The 21,516-nt window shown below is 36.3% G+C and overlaps 1 protein-coding gene across 1 annotated transcript; it reads right to left on the minus strand.

Moving 5' to 3' along the window:
* Nucleotides 1-6,160: 6,160 nt before the first annotated feature.
* On the minus strand, nucleotides 6,161-17,887 carry LOC135154552 (uncharacterized). Its single transcript, XM_064101147.1, has 6 exons — nucleotides 17,825-17,887; nucleotides 14,962-15,100; nucleotides 11,552-11,983; nucleotides 9,799-9,891; nucleotides 8,380-8,537; nucleotides 6,161-7,899 (listed from the first exon to the last, which is right to left on the minus strand). The coding sequence occupies exons 2-6, from the start codon at nucleotides 15,085-15,087 to the stop codon at nucleotides 7,815-7,817; spliced, it is 894 nt and encodes a 297-aa protein (XP_063957217.1). The 5' UTR covers nucleotides 15,088-15,100; nucleotides 17,825-17,887; the 3' UTR covers nucleotides 6,161-7,814.
* Nucleotides 17,888-21,516: the final 3,629 nt, after the last annotated feature.

The raw sequence follows: 21,516 nt of genomic DNA on the forward strand, positions 1-21,516 counted from the left end.
GCTTAGAATGGAAATTTCATTATTCATTACGTTAAGATAATATGATAAATAATTTGTAATTGTTTTCTGGGGTTGCCACACACTCAGCAGTCAAGCTTAGCTTATAGTGGCAACCCCTGCAACCTTCTAAAATCGATATGTTATAGAAAATGCAATATTGTTCAATGTTTTGCTTGTCAGTTAATTTATTACTTGTATAATTTTATTTTCTTTGTTAATGTGTTTATGAAAAATGTTGCAGAAACCAATACATGAAATCAAAATTTCATGTAATTTTCAAAGTTTGACTAGGAAAAAAACGAATGTACATGCACTCCTAATTATGTTTCACAGACATTTTTTATATATCTCTAAGCACATGAAAAGTTTATCAGTTGTTTGTAAAGTCTTGATTTATTTTCAAACAGATTTATGAAATGCCCCCCCCCCCTGTCCTTTCGTGCTAGATTATGGAGGGCGTAATTGATCGGTCATACAACTTTAATTGTATGTATTTTGACGAATGTGTACATATTTCAAAGTTGTTAATTGAATATTTCAAAGAGATCTGCTTAATGTTTCACATCTAAGACTTGGAAGATATTTCTTTTGGTATAATTTAATATTTCATTTCATATTTATGTCTCTACATGTATGTGTGGCCCAGTAGTGTCACATCAATAGAAAGGAAAAGTTATTGGATATATTTCACAAAGATCTGTTTAATATTTCACATAAAAGTCTCGGAAGATATTTCTTTTTGTATGATATCATTCTGTATTTATGTCTCTATTAGGGACCCAGTAATGTCACATCAATAGAAAGGAAAATAGTAGTTCAAGTTCATTTATCCAATATTCTTATTAGAATTACGATATTCAGTTACTCTCATTAGATACAAGTATTGAGCTGCATTTATGGATATCAACATGTATGAATTGTATCCAAAGTGAAGGAATTCATGGAAAAGGACAAAAACCAGTAAAAATTGAAAATTTGTTCATACAAAGATTGAAAAGATTCTTGGAGGAGGAGGGAAGGCTGTGTCCTATTTTACAGCCATTCTCCATGAATATTGTACTCGGAATTGCCAAGTTACTTTTGAATATATATAACTAGGAGCAAATTTGATTTCAATTAGTAATGATTATGTGAATATTGTGCTTAATTGTTGGTCGAGTTAAGGCATTAAAGAGGAGTTATTTCTGACACTGGATTGACATTTGCAATTCTGTTCAGTTGATAAAGAGTAATTTGGGTGTGTATTTGTTGTGTGTGCGTGATTGAGAGCAGCAAGAGTTGTTATCATGAGATAAATATTTCAGTCAGCATTTTTCTTCTTACAAAGGACTACTGACACTCACACCATGACATTAGTCTGCAGGTACAGACCCTGATTGAAACTTGATCAACAAGTGCGTCTCCACGCAAAGACTAGCACATACAAAACTTGCTATTGGGCCTTCAGTACATAAGGCATGAGTAGGCTGCACATTCAGACCCTTAACTCGAGTGAAGGGTTTGCACAGTAGACTGATGACACTGACCCTGCCTTCCTTTCTTGAGCATCCTATTCACTCAGTCCAACCTTATTGCTTTCATTCTTCACCTTATCTTATATTGTAATATTTTGTTATCCCTTCCCTCTCGTGCCATCCACTTCCAGATCCCATGCTATTTTAACAGGTTCATCATCTTCCCTCCTCAATACATCCAGACATGCCAACCATTCCCTTTTTAAACTCAACCCAGGTGAGATGAATGGGTACCCGGTAGGAAGAAATTCCTTGAATGCTTTGAGCGCCTAGGCAGCCCAGCTAAAGCCGGGGTAATAATAATAGCAGGGCCCGCTGGGAGAACAGTTTTCGGAACTGAAGCGGCTTCCCTGGGTAAATATACCTGTATTATTATTATTATTATTATTATTAGAGTATTTGTTACTTTTTTAAAATTTCTGATCATGGAATATGTATTATACACAGCGCTTGACACTAGCGCCGGTCCGACAGTCCCAGACCAGTAAAAATCACTGTCGGGCCAGTAACTTGTTGCATGAAAAGAACAAGTAAATTCTTGCCTACAAGCACGTGTTTAAAAGGGTGAATTATCAAATTTTAAAGTAGATTCAATTCACATGTTTTTTCATCGGTCTCACTACAACAGGTTGGGGATTGTTACGTTGAGTCAAATTTTTAAAAATACTCTTCTTTTTTTTTAATCAAAAAATACTTTTTTTTTCTTTCTAAGAATACTTTTTTTGGTTGTAGAAGCGAGGTTGGCAGGTCTGCCCATCCATCTCAAACCAATTCTTGTACCACTTTTCTTTACCACTTCCACAACAGTTTCCTCCAAGCCCAACCTTACCATGAGCTGATTTGTGTTCTTTCTATCAGATAGGAGGTATAATGATTGAGAAGAGATGGGTCACCAAAGGAGAGGGAAATAGTGGTGAGAGGGGGACAGAGAGAGAAGAGAGGGTAGAATAGATGAAGAAAGGACATCCGGGGGGGGGGGGGGGGGGTTGCAGAGGGACAAGGAGAACGTAAAGAATAGAGTTTTGAGCATGGGAGAATAGAGATACATCTAATGCCGTGAGAATGGAAAGAAAGGTAAACGGAAATGGGAAGAGGAGAAAGATAACAAAACGAGAAGAGGAGAATGGGAAGAGGAGAAAGAATGAGAAGAGAAGAATGGGAAGAGAATACAGAATGGGGAAAGAATGAGAAGAGGGAAAGAATGGGAAGAGAGAATGAGAAAATTAGAAGAGTGAATGGGAAGAGGGGAAAGAATGAGAAGAGGGGAGGAAAATTTGGAAGAGGAGAGAGACAGAATGTAGAGACTGGAAGTAAAGAGAGAATATGAGGAGAGGAGAAAGATCATAATGGTGAGAGAGAGAGAATTATATGAGAGCATGGAGAAAGGGAAATGGGATAAGGAGAGGTAAATAAAAGATATGGTCAAAGAGAAGGAGAATGTATTAAGTGAATACATTATATAGTGAATATTATTTGAGAAGAGACTGATCATAGAAAGGGATTTTTTGTGACTATCATCAGTCAGATCATTACCACCATCCGACATCACATCACCATCTCATCACCATAACCAGTACCATCACCGGTACCATCATCACATCAGAATTACTATCACAATCACCACCATCCCCATATCATCACCTTCATAATCATCACCACCATCATCATCTTCATAATCATCATCATCTTCATGATCACCATCATCTTCATAATCATCATCTTCATAATCATCATGACCATCATCATCTTCATCACCACCATCATTACGACCAACATCACCACCATCATCATCACCACCACCATCATCACCACCATCGTAATCATCATCACCATCATCTTCATAATCATCGTGACCACCATCATCACCACCACCATTACGATCACCATCACCACCATCATCATAACCATCATCACCACCATCATCATCACCATTATAACCATCATCATCATCACCATCATCTTCGATATCACTACTTTTGTCAAAGTCGCCATTGTCAACTTCATCCTCTTCCTCATAATAATTATCATAGTGTCATCAACAACAACATCATAGTCGATAATTCACTCCACATTAAGAAAAAAAAGGGAGGTGGACAGAAAAGTATAAAGTGACATTGATTTTTCTGCATCAGAATTTCAGATATTCCTTTTAATAATACAATGTAATTATTTTTTGCATTGAATTTGACATGCATACAAATAGGTACTTCTGAATAAATACAGATTGAAGCTAGAAAATAAAGCACCAGTAATCCACACTAGTATTTACACAACATTTCTACAATAAAACAAACTAAGTTTGTAATCTCAAATACATGTGACAAAAACGCATTAAAGGGATGGTCCAGGCTGGAGATATTTATATCTCAATAAATAGAACAAAATTCAAAAAGCAAAATGCTGAAAATTTGATCAAAATCGGGTAACAAATAACGAAGTTATTGAATTTTACAGATTTGCATTATTCCGGTGAAACAGTTCTAGGCATGTCTTCATGAATATTCATTAGGTGGGCTGATGATGTCATATCCCCACTTGTTCTTTTGTTTTTTATAATATGAAATTAGGTTTTTCAAAATTTTCTACCAAGAACTAAAACAATTGGATTGACTCCTGATTAAGTGCATTAGTTATTTATTGCTGCAACTTATTTCATCAGAATGGAGACACATCAATTACACATGTATGAAAAAATGAAACAATTATGATTTCATGTAATAACATAAGAAAAAGGAAAGTGGGGATGTGACATCATCAGCCCACCTTATGAATATTCATGACGATGTGCATATAACTGTTTTCACAAAATATTGCTAAACTTAAAAATTTGATAACTTTGTTATTTGTTATCCGATTTCGATAAAATTTTCAGCATTTTGCTCTGTGAATTTTACTCTATTTATTCAGATATAAATATTTTCAGCCTAGACCATCCCTTTAACTTATATTTATATGCACCGTATAATACACACTCAACTTCTATTTCTATACTGTGCAAATAAATTTCAAAAGCTAATTTGGCCGTATTCTGAAGTCAGGTTTAACTTAGTCCACGGTCTAACTCTGTGCTAAAATTATGGGGAGCCAAAAACTCAAAATTCTGTTTACATTGTATATTTCATGTTTACTGTTTTGTTTCCATTTTGCTTTCATAATGAAGAAAAATACCTCGGTTATCATTCCCAGCAGTTATGAATGATTTGAGTGTCATGTCAGTTAATAAATTGAAAGTGTACTAATAGAGATTTGTGCCCCAATTGGCTATCCATAGTTAAACCGCAACTTTAAACCAGGGTGTAATTTAAACCCGAGTTCAGAATACGGGCCAATGAGATCAGCATCTTTTTTGTGGACCACTTCGCCCACATACGACAAAATCTAGCAAAAAGCAGTCAACTAGTTATTGGTACACAATACCAATAAAAAGAAAGGACAGAGACTAGCACATACAAAGAATGAGATACTAGGATTGCAATCGTCATTGGTAACGAAGTGCATCAACTAATTCCTGTGATTTTGCCACCTGCACAGCTGCCAACCTTATAAAAGTAAACAAGTGGAAAAGTCTGTGGAATGCCTCTGGCAGTCTCTCCTGCTTTATGCGATTCAACATAGCAGCAGTGCTGACTTTGAAAACAGCTATTAAATAATTATTCACAAAAGAAAACACTCATATGATAATAAAATACTATGTCCATTGATTGACCCAACATGACCTTTGACCATGATCATGTGACCTAAGACATGTGCAAAACAATCATTCATGTCTATGTTTCATTAACTACATGTGTAGATCCATAAACTTTCTAAGTTATGATGCCAATTCAACAAATAAGTACCCCCAACACGGCCAAAGTTGATTGACCCTATAAAATGACCTCTGATTTTGGTCGTGTGACCAGAAACAAGCACAAGGTATTCAGGGATACATGGTTACGAGACAAAAAGTACTACCGTAAGTAACGGTCTATTAACCGCACCTTTTTCTCGGCGGGATAGAAGCAAAAGTCGGGGGTACAGTTTATCCATGGTGACGGGTCTGAGCCAGCCCTTCGTAACCCCTCCTGAACATGTAAGAAGTCTGCCAGTTCACAACACATCAAGTGGCCGGGCGTAGCCGCCCAGGGCATTGTCGTTTAGAGTGGTATGAGCCGCGGGTAATGAGAAGCGATTATTACGATCTTATCAAATATTGTCCATAACAAACGCACCCACCTTCATGACACTAATTTCGACTTTATTCTCGGTTCAAAGCAGCGAAGTTCCAAGATTCATGCTAAGACATCGAATGCTAGACAAATTCTGAAAGTGATTGTGAGTTTGTGATGCAAGAAATGTGAATGTTTCTTCCTCCTACGCCGGGAAAGACACAGATCATTATTTGATAAGATGTACTGGTAGTGGTACTGTATCGTAGTTTGCAATGTACAAGAACGGCAGTGCTGTGTGTGTGTGCACTGTGACTGTGAGTGTGTAAGTGGCCAATATTGTCGGGACCTTTCTTTCTTGCTAACATTTGTAGATGAATTGATCAAGAACAGCAGATTTCCGCATACCGGTAATCTCTTTGGATACCTTGAAATCTTTAACTTAGTTTTTGTTTCTTCGTACCTCAAATATAAATGTGAGTTTTTTTGTTTTTTTTTAGTCCAAAGTTGAGGGTGCGATTAATCCACAGGTGCGGTTTATAGTCCGTTACTTACGGTATGTCCAGCACCTCAAAAGTCATAATTTTGAGATAAAAGTCATAATTTCATATATGCCATGCGGTACTATAAATTTCTTAGAAGAGGCAATACATAAATGGAACAGATGCACAATGCTCATAAATACCAAGTTTGCCAACCTTACAGGATGGTTGTCAGGTATATTTATCTAGGGTGCTACATGTACATTACATTTGTGACGCACTAGCTTGTTGCATAGTCAGGCAAGTAAATTTTACAACTGTGCAAAGTATTACCATGTGTGTATTAGATGTGCACATGCATATTCTACCCCAAAAGCCTAATAATTAAGGTCAAAAGCATAATGGCATAATTTGGTATGAAAATTATGACCTGTTCTTAATAGTTGGAAGCTCTGCACAGGTGAAAAAGATTTCATGAATGAGATGACCATGTCCCCAAAGTAACAGATTCATCATCTTTCTTCTTTCCACACACGCCAATTTTAAGTTTAAATTTTTCGAGAAACAAATTGCTCCGAAATTTGGTCACTAGGCAACTAAAGAGAGTGTTATGTGTGGCTGCATCCGCAGTTTTGTAAGGGATTCATATCCCACTGATTTTGTACATAATACCTGTTGAAAGATTCCGCATTCGTAATACAAATATTTGACTTTCGGAGTGTATCCATCTTATGCACTAAATTCAGCCAACTAAATACATAAGTCTGCATTAATGTACAAAGGAATAATTTTAAACCCTGTTCAAACAGCCGTTAAATGCACAAATGTTTACCTATTTTGACTCCCGTTTAACCATATATAGATCTAGGGCCGGGGGGTGGGGGGGAACCTTCCCCTTAATTTGCTGAAATATCACATTTTATATTTTTATGTTCATGAAATGGCCATCTATTTTCCATATTTCCTTGAAATTGTTTCTAGTAGGAAACTACCAAAATTGAAGATTTACCTCTTTCTTGACTCTGAAGATTGTTTTATGTTAAACTTAGCCAAGACCATGAAAGTCTACATATGGGACTACATGCAGACTTTCGTGGTGTTGACCGACAGACCGTGTAAAACAAAAACCGATTGAAACGGTCAACGATCGTTTTCAATTGTTGTTTCACTCTTGCAGCATATCAACACACTAACTTTATTCATATTAAATAAGGAACCTTACATGAATACTCGTATCAATAGATTGTCACAAAACTTCAACATAACGGAATGTACTTGAAGAGACTCGTGTAAAACATCATGGTCCAGTGGTCCTGGATCTCGTCTTTGATACCGATGGGCCTAGGTTCAGATCCCAGCCATACCACTTATTTTGCGTCTGCAAGAATTCATCCTGCTTGTGCTGCACTCGATCCAGGGGAGCACTGGTACGTGGCAGGATCGAGTGGTTGCATGCCAGGAGTGAGTGCTGGAAGCTTGCCGCTCGAGCTAAAGCCGGGAAATGAATGATAGCCATTTCTGCAACTTTGGAAAGTTGATCAGATGAAGGCATGCTTGGTCCTTGGAATTATTTGGCTTGTGAATCACTTCGACTGTAAGTCGACATAAAACCAATCCTGTGAATTGGATGTGAAAGTCATGAGTCAATGGGCGTGGCAGGTGGAGGGGTATCATATATACCCTATCGGATCCAGCATTCCCTCCCAATTAGGCTTGCAGTAACAGCGGACTTGGTTGACAGAACCGGTATCATGGCTAAAAATGAACAAGAAAGTGATATTAATGGAAATATCATGTGAGGTGTGGTTGTGGTATGAAATAACTGTGATCTTTTGAATCTTAAAGTTTGTGGTGACATAAAGACATCATCATCGTCGTCAAACTATCATCATTGACTACGGTATCACAAATTATAAATCATCATAATCATTATCATCATCGAAACCAATTTCATCAACACCTCCATCATCATCACCACCATCATCATCACCATCGTGATCATTATCATCGCCATCATTATCATCATCGTCATCATTATCATCACCACCATCAATCATCATCATCTAATCATCATTATCATCAGTCATCACCACCAAAATCATCATCATTACCACCACCACCACTACCAACATCATCAACAGCAACATCAATATCAACACCAACATCAATATCATCACCATCATCACCACCGCACTTCCTCTCCCTCCTCCTCCTCCCCATCATCACTGAACTCACCCAGCCATCGGTACCGGTATATCACTGCAATGATACTGGAATGGATCCGGAACATAGTCAGACTCCATGGCAATACGAGCCTGCTCTAACTCATCCTCCATTTTCAGATGATTTTCTTGAGGAAGCGCCCAGTAGTCGTTACTTTCAACGTCCATAGACTGCAAATATATATCAAAAATATTGTTAAAGGACAAGTCTACCCCAACAATAACTTGATTTGAATAAAAAGAGAAAAATCCAACAAGCATAATGCTGAAAATTTCATCAAAATCGGATGTAAAATAAGAAAGTTATGACAATATAAAGTTTCACTTCATTTCACAAAACAGTTATATGCACATCTCGGTTGGTATGCAAATGAGGGAACTGATGACATCACTCACTCACTATTTCTTTTGTATTTTATTATATGAAATATTTTTATTTTCTCTTCATTGTCATGTGAAACGAAGTTTCACTCCTCCCTGAACATGTGGAATTCCATTATTTTAACATTTTGTGGTTCAGGCAAGGAGGTCCTAATTGTCAAATTCATAAAAATTGAAATATTGTATAATTCAAACAATAAAAAACAAAAGAAATAGTGAGTGAGTGACATCATTGAATCTCTAATTTGGATGTAACTGACTCGTTCAGAATATAACTATCTTGTGGAAAAATAACGAAACTTTAAAATGTCATAACTTTCTTATTTTACATCCGATTTTGATGAAATTTTCAGCATTGTGCTCGTCTGATTTTTCTATATTGATTCAAATCAACATTATTCTCAGGTGGACTTGACCTTTAACTTTGCAAAATAAATCATTTCATAACAACTGCTTTTAAAATATTTCCCCAATTCAGTGGATTCACAACACAGTGCGCCACCTATCGGTTGCAACGGACAGGCCGGAATTCGAAATGCCTCATGGGGAAAAGTCGGCATCGAAATCATTGCAATGGACGGTAAACACACACAAAGTCACATTACAGTACACAGGCACTGTGCGATGCCTGCAATGTCAACCCCGAAGTTAGTATTGGCATGTCCGTTGCAACCGATAGGTACATGTAGCGCACCGTATTGTGAATCCACCAAATTCAAGATTATGTGATCATTGGGCCATTTCATGAACGTCTTCAGCTCTGACATGTAGTCTTTTTCTCCGACAGTTACCACAGTAACAAACAGAGGCCAGTGCTTCTTTGCCAATCAAGACCAAGGATTTCAGTCAGCGCTGCCAATTTTAAGTCAGTGCCGACAACTTTCATGAAATGCCCCCGGGACCCACTCTAGTCTGCAGACACAGACCCTGATTGAAACTTGTTCATGAAGACCGCCTTGCTCATAAACGCTTTTCTAATCACCATTAGGTGGTCTTCACAAACAGGTATGAAAGCGTTATTTCAATTATGTAATTTTCAGTTAGCACTTACCTTCATATACTGGAGTTGTGATTGTAATTGATCTACCCTTGCTCGTAGACATGCCTGCCTCGCCTGTGCAAGCTCAGGAGTTCGGACTTGTTTCTATAAGAACAAGGAAACGTTGCCAAGGTCAACAAAGCTTTACAACATATAGGACCTGGGAAAACATTACAACGGGGCTTGGGACGATTTAGCCAATGAAATGCTCAAAACAACCCTGGAAAATCCCTCTTCATTGCAATGTTAAAGCATATCCAGTATTGCAGATTTATGGAGTATTCATTAGGTTGTGAAAAGTTATGGCTATTTATGCAGCCCCATCATATTTCACCATATTTTAAATTTGATTTTCAAAGATTGCTGTATTATCTAATTCTGATGAATGATGCCCTGTCTGATTTATATACTGTGTTATATTGTTTTTGTATCATGACCAAATGTGAAATACGTAAAATAGAATTAATCAATCAATCAAATGTAGCACCCTAAAAACAATATTTGTCATAATTCATTACATTGATCAATGTTACATAGTGAAGCGCAAACAATTGTTAAAATTAATCTTATGATCAAATGCCAGTGGTGAAATAATGAATAATTTCAAAAAGTCATTTTTTCTGTCATATGTGATGATTACATTTTAGTTAAATGGCTTTTAGATGTATTTAGGAATGGCAGTACATACAGCATAATCAGCATGAATGGAACCATCTTATCTTCATCTTTCTAGGGGGTGTTGCAAGAAAATATTTGCGATCAATGGCAAATATTCTGTTGCAATTTTACAAATGATAGATCAACGTTAGTTATAAAATAAGCAAATCAGATTAACCCTAATTCTCCCGGGGGGGGGGCCATAATGGCCCCCCCCTCGACAATTTTCGCGATATATCCGCTGCGCAAAATTTTTTGACCTCGCCGCTCACTGACTTTTTACTTTCAAGTCTCACGCAAATTTTGAGACCAAATTTGTGACGCCCGGATACGCGGTTACGACATTACGCAACATTATGTAAGTGCATGTCAGACCCAAAATTGCTCATAAACGTGATTTCATGTACAAATCCAATGCAAATTGTGTATTTAGCCAAAATTCATAAATGTATCATTATTTCTACTTTTACTGATTGAATTTAATTAATTTTGCCTTGCTTATGATCAGAATTAAGTCTGGAACGATTTCCATTGAAAAAACAATAAAAAACAAAAAGTAAAAAAAACAAGGAAATACATAAGAAATTCATAAAACAATAAAATACATAAGAAATTGATTTCCAAACCGAAGTTTTTTTTAATTGCGATTGTTAAGAATGCTACAAAGAATATTTTAACCAAAAATTAGCATTCTAGGAGCTTTATTTAGTGAATTAGAGCAAAAAGTATGATTTATGCATAAATTAGCATAATTAATTCATATAAAATAAAATCTCATTATTTTGGAAAATTTTACCATACAGCCTTGTAGATTACATCGCACACAACCAGCATGCAAATTTTTGCGTCGCTCGAGCGATCAGCGGCCGAGATCTTAAGGGGGGGCCATAATGGCCCCCCCCCGGGAATGACAAGAATCAAAATACCCCGGGTGATTGAGGGTTAAACTTCTTGTTTCAAGGAGCAGATTAACAATTAATCACTGATTTGCAATTAACTGCAAGACATATGATTGATTTAGGGACCAAAAATAAACTTGCGATTGATCGCAAGTTTCTTGCAACACCCATAAGTGTCTCCTGAAGGACAGAGGTCAGCATCAACTCACCTCTAACTGCTTCTGGATGTCATCTGGGGTCGGTGACCAGCGGTCAATCTCGACCCTTGGCAGTATCTGCAGTGCTTCCTCTTCCGTACCCCAGCCAAGTCTCTCCTCCCCGCCCCCTTGGCAAGGTCCACCCTCCCCCGTCGCCCCTCTGTCCGTATCAGCATTGTCCCCACCCTGGCATGACCGAACAACGGATGACCAACTCGCCAGACGGCCTTCCTGCCAGGAGATCCACTTGGGGGCGTCCTGCTTCTCTGGCTCTTCGTCCAGTCCCATGCGGTCGCTTTCGTGTTGGTGGAATGATGGTGGCATGTGAGGTACTTGGTGCGTCAACGGTTGGTTGGTGATGGCTGGGGACGGCATCTCTGGAAGGCAATCGTCGTCCATTGCAAGGTCCGTTGAAGGACATGCCTTTTTGGCTACTGGACAGAACTGTTAAAATACAAACCACAAGATAAGTTCTGGGGCGGTATTCTGAAAACGTTCTTATCTTAATTTTGTTCTTATCTACGTCATGATCTCAAATTGGTATTCTGAAAACGTTCTTATCTTTTTCTTATCTTTTTCTTATCTTGCTTTCATCCTATGCTGAGCGCGTAAATTTACTACTCGCGCATATAATACAAAAGCGCGCTAAAAAGATAAGAACAAAATGAAGATAAGTGGTATTCTGAAAACGTTCTTATCTTTTTTCTTTCTTATCTTTCACGATATTTAAGATAATATTTAAGATAGCTAGAGGGTAATCACATCTCACGATGTACGCGTTCTTTCTTGCTCAAAATCGATGGCCACTAGTAGTAACAAATACCCACAAGTATTCCTCCCACCCTTTCTTTAATTTACCCTTTATTTTGCCCGTCTCTTCTTTTCTATCCCTTCTTTCTTTGCTTTTATTTATTTTCTATTTTTCTTCCTTTCTATCTGTCTGTCTTTCTTCTTTTCTTTCATTCTTCAATTATATATTTTGTTTTATTCTGTTTGAATCTTTCATTTTTTTTTCTTTTGCTTTGTTTCATTTATACTTCATCTTTCTTCCTTTTTATTTTCCCTTTTCGTTTTATCTCTTTCTTTTTTTCTTTACTGAGTCTTTATTACTGCTTTCCCCCTTTTCTCTTCCTTTCCTTTCCTTTCTTTTTCCTTTTTCTTTCTTTCTTCCTTCATTTATTTGTAATCTTTTTTTTTTCTTCCTTATTTTTTCTTTAATTCTTTCGTTTTATATATGCTTTTCATTTTTTTTTATCATTGATTTTATTTTTCTCCCTTTTTCTTTTTCTTCCTTCCCTTAATTCTTAATTTTTCTTTCTTAATTTTTTTTATTTCTGCTTTCTGACACTTTTTGTGTCTTTTTTTACTTTCTTTCTTTTTTTTCTTTATTTCGCTCATTTTTTGTTCGTTCTTCATTTACTATTTGTCTTTACTTTCTTTCTTCTCTCTGTCTTTCTTTTATTAACTTTTTCTTTATTCTTTCCATTGATGTTATTTTTCGTTTTCTTTTCCTAACTTTTTATTTTCCCTTTTCTTTTTTTGTTCTTTCTTTCTTTCTTTCTTTGAATTTAGCTTTGTTTCCTTTAGCTTTTTGTAGTCTTCATGTTTGCGTTAATTTTCCTTTCATTTTTTCTCTCTCATCTGTTTCATTTTCCTTTTTTTCTTCCTTCACTTTTTAAATTTTTATTCCCTTTTTCTCTCTTTCTTTCTTTTTTATCTTTCTAACTTTCTTTTATTCGTTTTTTTTCAAACCTTTTTTCCTTTTCGGTTCCTTGTTACTTAATTTTTTTTTTTTAGTCTGACCTTTTTCTTTTTTGTTCCTTTTATAGATTCGTTCTTTTCTTTATTTTTTCTTTATTTTTTTCCCTTCACTTTATCATTGATAATTGTTCTATTTATTTCTTCTTTTATTCATTCTTTTTTCTTTTTGAGTTATTTTGCTTGCTTTCTTTTGTTTATTCTATTTTTTTTCATTTTTCTGCTTTGTTCCTTTCATCTTTTTTTTCTGCTTCATTCTGACCCTTTTCTGTCTTCTTACTTCAATACCTACTTACTTTCTTTCTTCATATTTTATTCCTTATTCGTACCTGCTTTATTTACTTTTCTGTCTTTATTTTGTGCACGTGGACGTCTCAAAATAATAAAATCAGTCATTGCGTACAAAATGCCTATTTCGCGCAATGCGCCAGAAACAGTGTACGCGCAGTGCCCATGATATTCTCTTCACATAAGGAACGCTTCTATTGGTTAAACTGCCAATATAAAGCGCATTTTGATTGGTAATATCCTAAAAATGGGCGTGTTGAAGATAAGAAGGAGGCAGTCCTTACAGAGATAAGAACGCGTTAAGAAGATTTTCAGAATACCGATTTGCAATGATTTTAGCGTCTTCTTATCTCAGTGAGATACGATAAAAGATAAGAACAAAGATAAGAACGTTTTCAGAATACCACCCCTGGTGTTCCAATAAGTAAATCAGTAATCAAACATTGAAGGTGTCTGAATCATGGCCGTAGGGGGTAGTGGGGCACTTGCCCCCCCCCCCCCCCAAAAAAAAAAAAAAATGAGTTGTCCCTCTTTCACTGAAATCTTCACAAAATTCACAAAAAGTGTTCAATAAGTCTTTCAATTTCACTTTTGAAAATGACAAGCTCGGTGGCTTTGCTCCCTTGCTTTGAGGTAAATTTTTCAAAATGTTATGTGTATAGACCCCCACCCCCCCCCCCCCCAGGAAGAAATTCTGATTATGGCCAAGGTCTGAATAAAATGATTGGGGTGGGGGCTGTTTGCAATAAATACTCACAACCAGCGATCATTTTGGGGCTATATGAGATACCCCAAATTTTTTTTTTTTTTTTTACATAATGGGATTGGAATAAGCCCCAATCAAACTTTCAAAATCAGAATATTGAATTCCCCAATTGGATAAATTACAATGTCAATTTGAAAAAAAAGATAAGATCTAAAATTCAGCTAATGTGATTACAAATAATTGAGAATCTCACTCGTAGGGACAGACAATTATTTATTTCCATTTAAATATCTAAAAGTAAAAATCTAATCTGAAAATCTTCTTGGTTCTTTGCATTTAATATCAAAATTCATTGAATTAACCTTTGAAAAAAAAATCATATTCTTGCTGCATGTACATTTTCCATGACAAAATAGAGCTTCCATTTAAGATCAAGTATGAAATAGAATTTAAGTTTTCAGAAATGGAAAAGACCATTTTTTTTTTCAAATTAAAAATCACATCCCTAGATTGAATATACTGTCCTAGCTTAAATTTTGAGACCACTATATATGGAATAGTGACCGTGCTAAAAAAATGTTGGCATTTATTAAGGCCTGCTCTCTTCCGTCATTACATCAGTTCCAAGAAATTGTTATGTATTATTAAAGGGAGTAAATCCCTACTATACCTGATCATGTGGCTCCACATCATGGTTGAAATTGGATTTCCTCTTGGTCCCATACATTCCAAACAACGTCTTGTTCATGGTCCAACTTGGGGGCACCCCTATCTGATCACACGATGAAACTTCCATCGTTAGCACCAATCTTGATCAAATGAGTCAAAGAAAACACAAATTCATATTCTAGACAGGTTCAAATATTCAAATTGTCAGTTATTAAACTTTTTATTGATATTATCAGAGAAAATTTCTTTGCATCATATATCGAGTGCAGAGCTTAGGCACCTCATGCTTTTGCCAAAAAGGCAAAAACTAAATTGAAATCTTCCAATATTTTTTCTTTCTCTAATTAAGAGATTTTGTGGGATACATTTTTACTCTCCACCAGAGGGCCTGTCAAAAACAGCACTCTACAAGTTTCTAGTGAATTAAAAAAAAAGACCCCTACTTTTAAAGGGAAGTTAACCTGAAGAAAAGTTTGTTGTAAAAATGTAAGAAAAAATACTAGTAATACAAAATATTGGTGAAGGTTTGAGAAAAATTAATCAGTCTTATACCCCTTTCATACTACCCTCTTCATTTTTCACCGGCAAACTTCTCCGCCTCGCATTCCTCACTTCCCCGGCGAAGAAAAAATGTACCCTTTCGCACTGACATTTCTTCCCCGGCGAAAGTCAACGGGCGATTGCAGAACAAGCGAAAGAAAATTGTAAACGTTACTTCTTACCTATTACAAAAAGGTATCAAAAAAATTAATTACAACATATTTTGGAAGTATTACGATAAAAACAAACAATATCACCTTGTTTTTATATTTTAGCGCATTTTATACATGTAAAAAGTGCTTTTTAATAAATATTGTTAGTAAAAAAAAAATTATGTTCGAGGGTATCTACTTGGCCATATAGCATTCAGCTGAGCTTGCAAATATCGCGCGCGGAATCTCGGTACAGGGGACTTCGGGAGAGAAAAAATTTGACCTCTGACGTCATTAAAGAGGAGAAGTTCTCCGGTTTGCTTTCATACTGGCCTTTTCACTGGCGAACTTTGCCGGTGAAACAGTTTCACCGGCGAAGTTCTCCACCTCTAGAGGTGGAGAAGTTCGCCGGCGAACTTTACACATCAAGTTTACAGACTGTCCTCATGGTCGGATCTCTTTAATTGCAACCTGTGTCAAGTCAATGACGTCACCAGGGTCACACTTAAACTCACAAACACTACCGTGGCCCCGTGGGGTAGCACATGCAGCACAGTTCAGAGTATGCATTTGCAAAAAAAAAGACAAAAAAAAAAATTTGCAAAGGCAAGTCATACATGCCAAATTGAAAACAAAAATCCCCCCCCCAAACAAAATGCATAATTGACATGTGACAAAACTAACAAAAAAATAATCAGCAAGTAAGGTGGCTATTGAATAAAAATAAACTGAAACCTAAACGTGGTAAAACTAAAAGCAGATCTACAGCAGAGCCAAAGTACAGTTGACATGGAGGTTGGGAGTCTTCATCTCATCTGTAAATGACTACGCTACGTCTACGAATAATCCAGAACTTTATAACGTTTGGCACCTTACTTGTTATGTTAGATCTACTTCTTAGGAAGCTGGCAGCCGTACTGTTAGGCGTATACTATAGCCTGGGTCTCCTTCCTGGCTTTAGCCTACTTTAGTACTTAGTCTTAGATCAAAAGCATGAAAAGCTTCGGTCTCTGTTATCAGTAGAGGCGCACGGCCAATATTGGAGACTGTCTCCAATGTGGGAGATTATCTCCAATATCAGAGACTTTTGTAAAGAATTTGGGTATCCAATTTCAGAGACGGTCTCCAGTTTTGGAGACCAATTTCCTTTGTTTACATTTGCTGCAAAAGGATTACCTTGGCGGCAAATAAAAATGTGATAAGGAGATTCCTCATGAAAAATTACCCTTTTTCACCTTCTACTTTAAAAATTCACCGTCTACTTTTGTTTTGATAAAGATTTTTGTTGTCAATCACACACAAAACAAATGGGCTTCTGACCTCAGTGAGACAAAATTTTGGGTTGAAAAAATCATGCTTTTGTTGGTGTTGTTTCTTTTGTCCTTTTGCAAAGCAAGTCTCGAGTCCAATGTGGGAGATTGTCTCCCCTATTGGAGAGAGTCTCCCATATTGGCCGTGCGCCTCTACTGGTTATAATGGTTCTTTTTAAATATTTCTATGAAATAAAAAAGACAAAAAACGAAGAGTCCCGTCGACTATCACCATCAGGTTTTTTTGTATACGTAATATTCGTTAACCGGCTTGGCCCTGGCGGCTGCACGATCGCAAACCGTCAGAATATGAGAAATGAAAAAAATTTAAATTGTTAAAAAAACTCTTCAAAACAGACGGCTGCCAGCTGTCTCAGTCTTAGACTTACTGTAGTCAGAAACAACAGATTTTTAAAAAATCTGCCATTTCATGCGTTTCTGAGTTCTTCTTCAGTTTAATTCAATTTAAAAAAAGTTATGTACGGTACCGCCACTACCGGTATTATTTTTCCGTATTTAATATAAATAGGCCTATCACAACGTGTGTCTAACTACGAAGAGGGGCCTGACTAATTCGGAGACAATAAATCTAAAGCTGAAGTTTATCATCAACTGATCGTACACAGAAACGTGCTATCGCCGATTCACTTGCATGCATACGAAATCGCACGTGTCCTAAACGGATGCCGAGACTGGACCTCGAGATCACACTCCGCTCACACAAGATTCAAACAATGGAACGACCACCACAATTACACCAGAAAATAATACCTTTTCACAAGTAAAGTAAATCACTCATTTCGCTTATTTATTCCATCCATTCACCTCATGATAAACATTGGTGTTTCATCTAAAAACATACCTGAAATCTCGAATATGTCGGCTATTCCAGACTTCCTTTGTTGTGGTTTCAAAAACTTCCCAGACTGCGAGCGAGCGCCAAACATCAATCACTTAGAATTGACCAATCACGAGGGGTGTCTTATAAACAGCTGATTGTATTCCTTCAGTACCGCTCATCCGATTGGTCGGTAGTAGAAGGCGAGGACGGGCGCTCGACATCAAAGTCAAAGTAGAAGGGGGGGGGGGGATATTTTCTTTCCCCCAATGAAAAACTGAACGGGGACCTACTATGACCCAGGCAGACCTATGTGATATTGTGATATGGGGGGGGGGGGGGGGGGGGGGGTAGGTTGGGTAAAATGAAAGGGGGCCGGAGGGTTTGAACCTTTGGTTTGAACACCTGTAACCCCCCCCCCCTCCGCGTACGCTACTACTGCATGTAGGTAGTGAAACGGGTATTTCTTTAAAAAAAAACTTTGAAGAATAAGGTGACCCACTTATCTTTTATTTTATTTTATTTTTTATATATTGGGGATCCAACTTCAATTACATAAAGGCCTATCAATTCCCCTACCTATTTTTGGGGAGAGGACACAAATGGATGACAACATTTACGGAGCACTAGCTGTTTGAAAAAGTGGATTTTGGCAATTAAATTGAACATACTTTTGTTGCCTTTTTGGTGCTTAATGATGAAAATGTGTAAGAAGTAATATTTTACGATGCCTATAATACTAAACTTGGAGATGACATTTTATGGACAGAATTGGCTCCCCAGTTTTGGTTATTTGGCCAAAATTGCCACTTTGGGAAAGTCAGTGTTACGTACAGCGGTCATATTTCAATATTAAATTAATTTTGAGTGAAAACAATGCTTAATTAAATGATTGCTATACATATGCCGGCTGTAAATTAAAAACAAATTAGAGGTATTTTCTCTTGCAGGTTGCTCTGATACTAACTTAGTGGCCTGTCATTTGCGATTTCAGAATACATACTTAATTTATGATGCACAGACGGCTCTTTTTTGAAAGGATATACCCTAATTGTAGAAAAACACCAAACATATAGTTAAATAAATATTTTTTTTTAGTATAAAAGCAAAACAGTGTTTCATCGAACTATGACAAATACATTTTATTTTCAGTCTTATATACAGTTGCGTCCAATAAATCGTCAATTGAATCCTACAAATACTCCTTCTTCCCAAGGACAATCCGAATATGGAACCACCTGCCTGGCGAAGTTGTATACAAAACAGCTCGACCAGCATTCAAAGAGGCTGCGCTTCCCATTATTAGAAATCTGCAGCCTCCAACCGGATCTCTTGTTCTTTAAGATGTATCAGGTTTATACTTGCACATCGCACTCTCCTTTTATTGTAAAATAGAGGTCTTTACTATGACACCAATCTTTCACGACATATTTATTGCAAAGTTCATTCCAGTTTAGCTTTTTGGAGCTGCAAGAGGAATTATCTCATCAAGTATCAAGTTAGTATAACACTGTCAAATATTGCAATATGACATTCCTTTTGAAAGCATATAGGGATTTATATTAGGCCTATTAAAATTAATGTCACTTGATGGATGCTGATTTTATTTAGAGCAGTACACAGCCAAAACTGCGGTGTTAACCGGTGTACACAGAGGACCACACCATTTATTTTACACCGGTGTTAAATTGACAGTGTTAGTTTAGCACAGATAGGTGTTATTGCAACACCTTTGGTTGTTACATGTACACTCTTTGGTGTTATATTCAATCTCTAGGGTGTAATTTTAACACCAGAGGGTGTGGTCCTCTATTAACACCCACTGGTGTCAGTTTTAACACCACAGTTTTTACAGTGTAGGCCTACTGAGGCCATGGGGGAGGGGGGCTGATCGAGTCTCGGATGGGGGCCGGGTGGGGGTATACTCCTACTAACAGATTGGTCATTTTAAAAGTTGACATGAAAAAATGATTCTACTCCATTAGCTCCTCCCCCTTCCCCACCCACCCTGTTCCGTGGTCCCTAAATTTTCTTTGAAAATATCCAACCAAGTTCTTGGTCAATGATCAGTTTTAGATTATTTTTCTTGTTGGTAATTATTTTTTGATATATTATATTAGATATGCGTATATAGGCAAACCCCACGTACATTGCAAAAACCAAGAGGGAATGATGTTTGGGTTTTTATACCAATACTTCCACTCATTTTTTTATTAAAATCCAAAGGGATGGTCCGGGCTGAAAATTTTGATATCTAAATAAATATAGTACAATTCACATAGCAAAATGCTGAAAATTTCATCAAAATCGGATAACAAAAAAACAAAGTTATTGAATTTTTATTTTCATCAATATATGAGAAAACAGTTATAGCCACATCGCATCATGCTATTTATTAGGTGGGCTGATGATATCACATCCCCACTTTCCTTTTTCTTATGTTATTACATGAACAAACGCTTCATTTTTTTCATGCATGTGTAGGTGATGCGTCTCCATTATGATGAAATAAGTTGCGGCAGTAAATAACTAATGCACTCATCATTTGTCAATCCATTTGTTTTAGCTCTTGGTAGAAAAAATTTGAATAAACCTAATTTAATATAATAAAACACAAAAGAACAAGTGGGGATATGACATCATCAGCCCAGCTAATGAATATTTATGAAGACATGCCTAGAACTATTTAACCGGAATAATGCAATTCTTTAAAATTCAATATCTTTGTTGTTTGTTATCCGATTTTGATGAAATTGTCAGCATTTTGCTTTCTGAATTTTATTTTATTTATTTAAATATTTCAGCCCGGAGTATTCGTTTAAGCATGGACCTACTACCATGGTTTAAGGGTATGGGATCGATGGACGATTATTTTTAAAATTACAAATTACTTAATCTTTTATACTTCTTGTCAACGCATACATGTTTGAGCAGAATGAATTATTGGGACAAGCGAGCATTCTACCCCCCCTCTCTCTACATATATATATATATATATATATATATATAAAAGAAGAGGGCCCTTTGCATAACGTGTATTACAGCGCGTCATGTTCTATGTACACTTGTAAATAATTCAGCATCAACGCAAGACGTAGCTTATATATATATATATATATATATATATATATATATTATGCTTTAAGGGAAATAAGTTCACCCCCAAAAAGTTTATTGTAAAAATGACAGAAAAAAGTAACAAAAGTATTAAGGTTTGATGATAATTTATCAAAGTTTTCAAAAGTTATTAGAATTTTGTTTTATTCGATGACGTCATATCCAAGCAGCTTCCCATTTATCGAGAATTGAAAAAAAAAATCAAGTAAATGTCATTTCCTTAAAAAAAAATATACAAATATGTTTTATTGTGCATTCATTTATCACCCGGCACTTACAGAAAAAAGTCATCATGAACCATTAGCAAATTGAAATTTATGGATGTTATATGATATGTAAATTATAAAGAATTTGTATTGCACAAATTTATTTCAAAAATAAGAAAGAAATTAAAGAAAGAAGAAAGAAAATGAGGTGAAAATTAAGCAGGGGAAAAAAAAGAAGAAAAGAAAAAAAAAAGGAAATAGGAAACATATAGAAAAAACAAAAGAGGGGAGAAAATATGAAAGAGTTGAGTACATAAATAGAGAAATAAAGAAAGGTAACGAAGTAGGCCTATGCAGATATAAAGAAAGATAGGAACTTCCGAAGAAGGAAGG

The sequence above is a fragment of the Lytechinus pictus genome, chromosome 6 (assembly GCF_037042905.1).
Source record: "Lytechinus pictus isolate F3 Inbred chromosome 6, Lp3.0, whole genome shotgun sequence".
Lineage (NCBI taxonomy): Eukaryota > Metazoa > Echinodermata > Echinoidea > Temnopleuroida > Toxopneustidae > Lytechinus > Lytechinus pictus.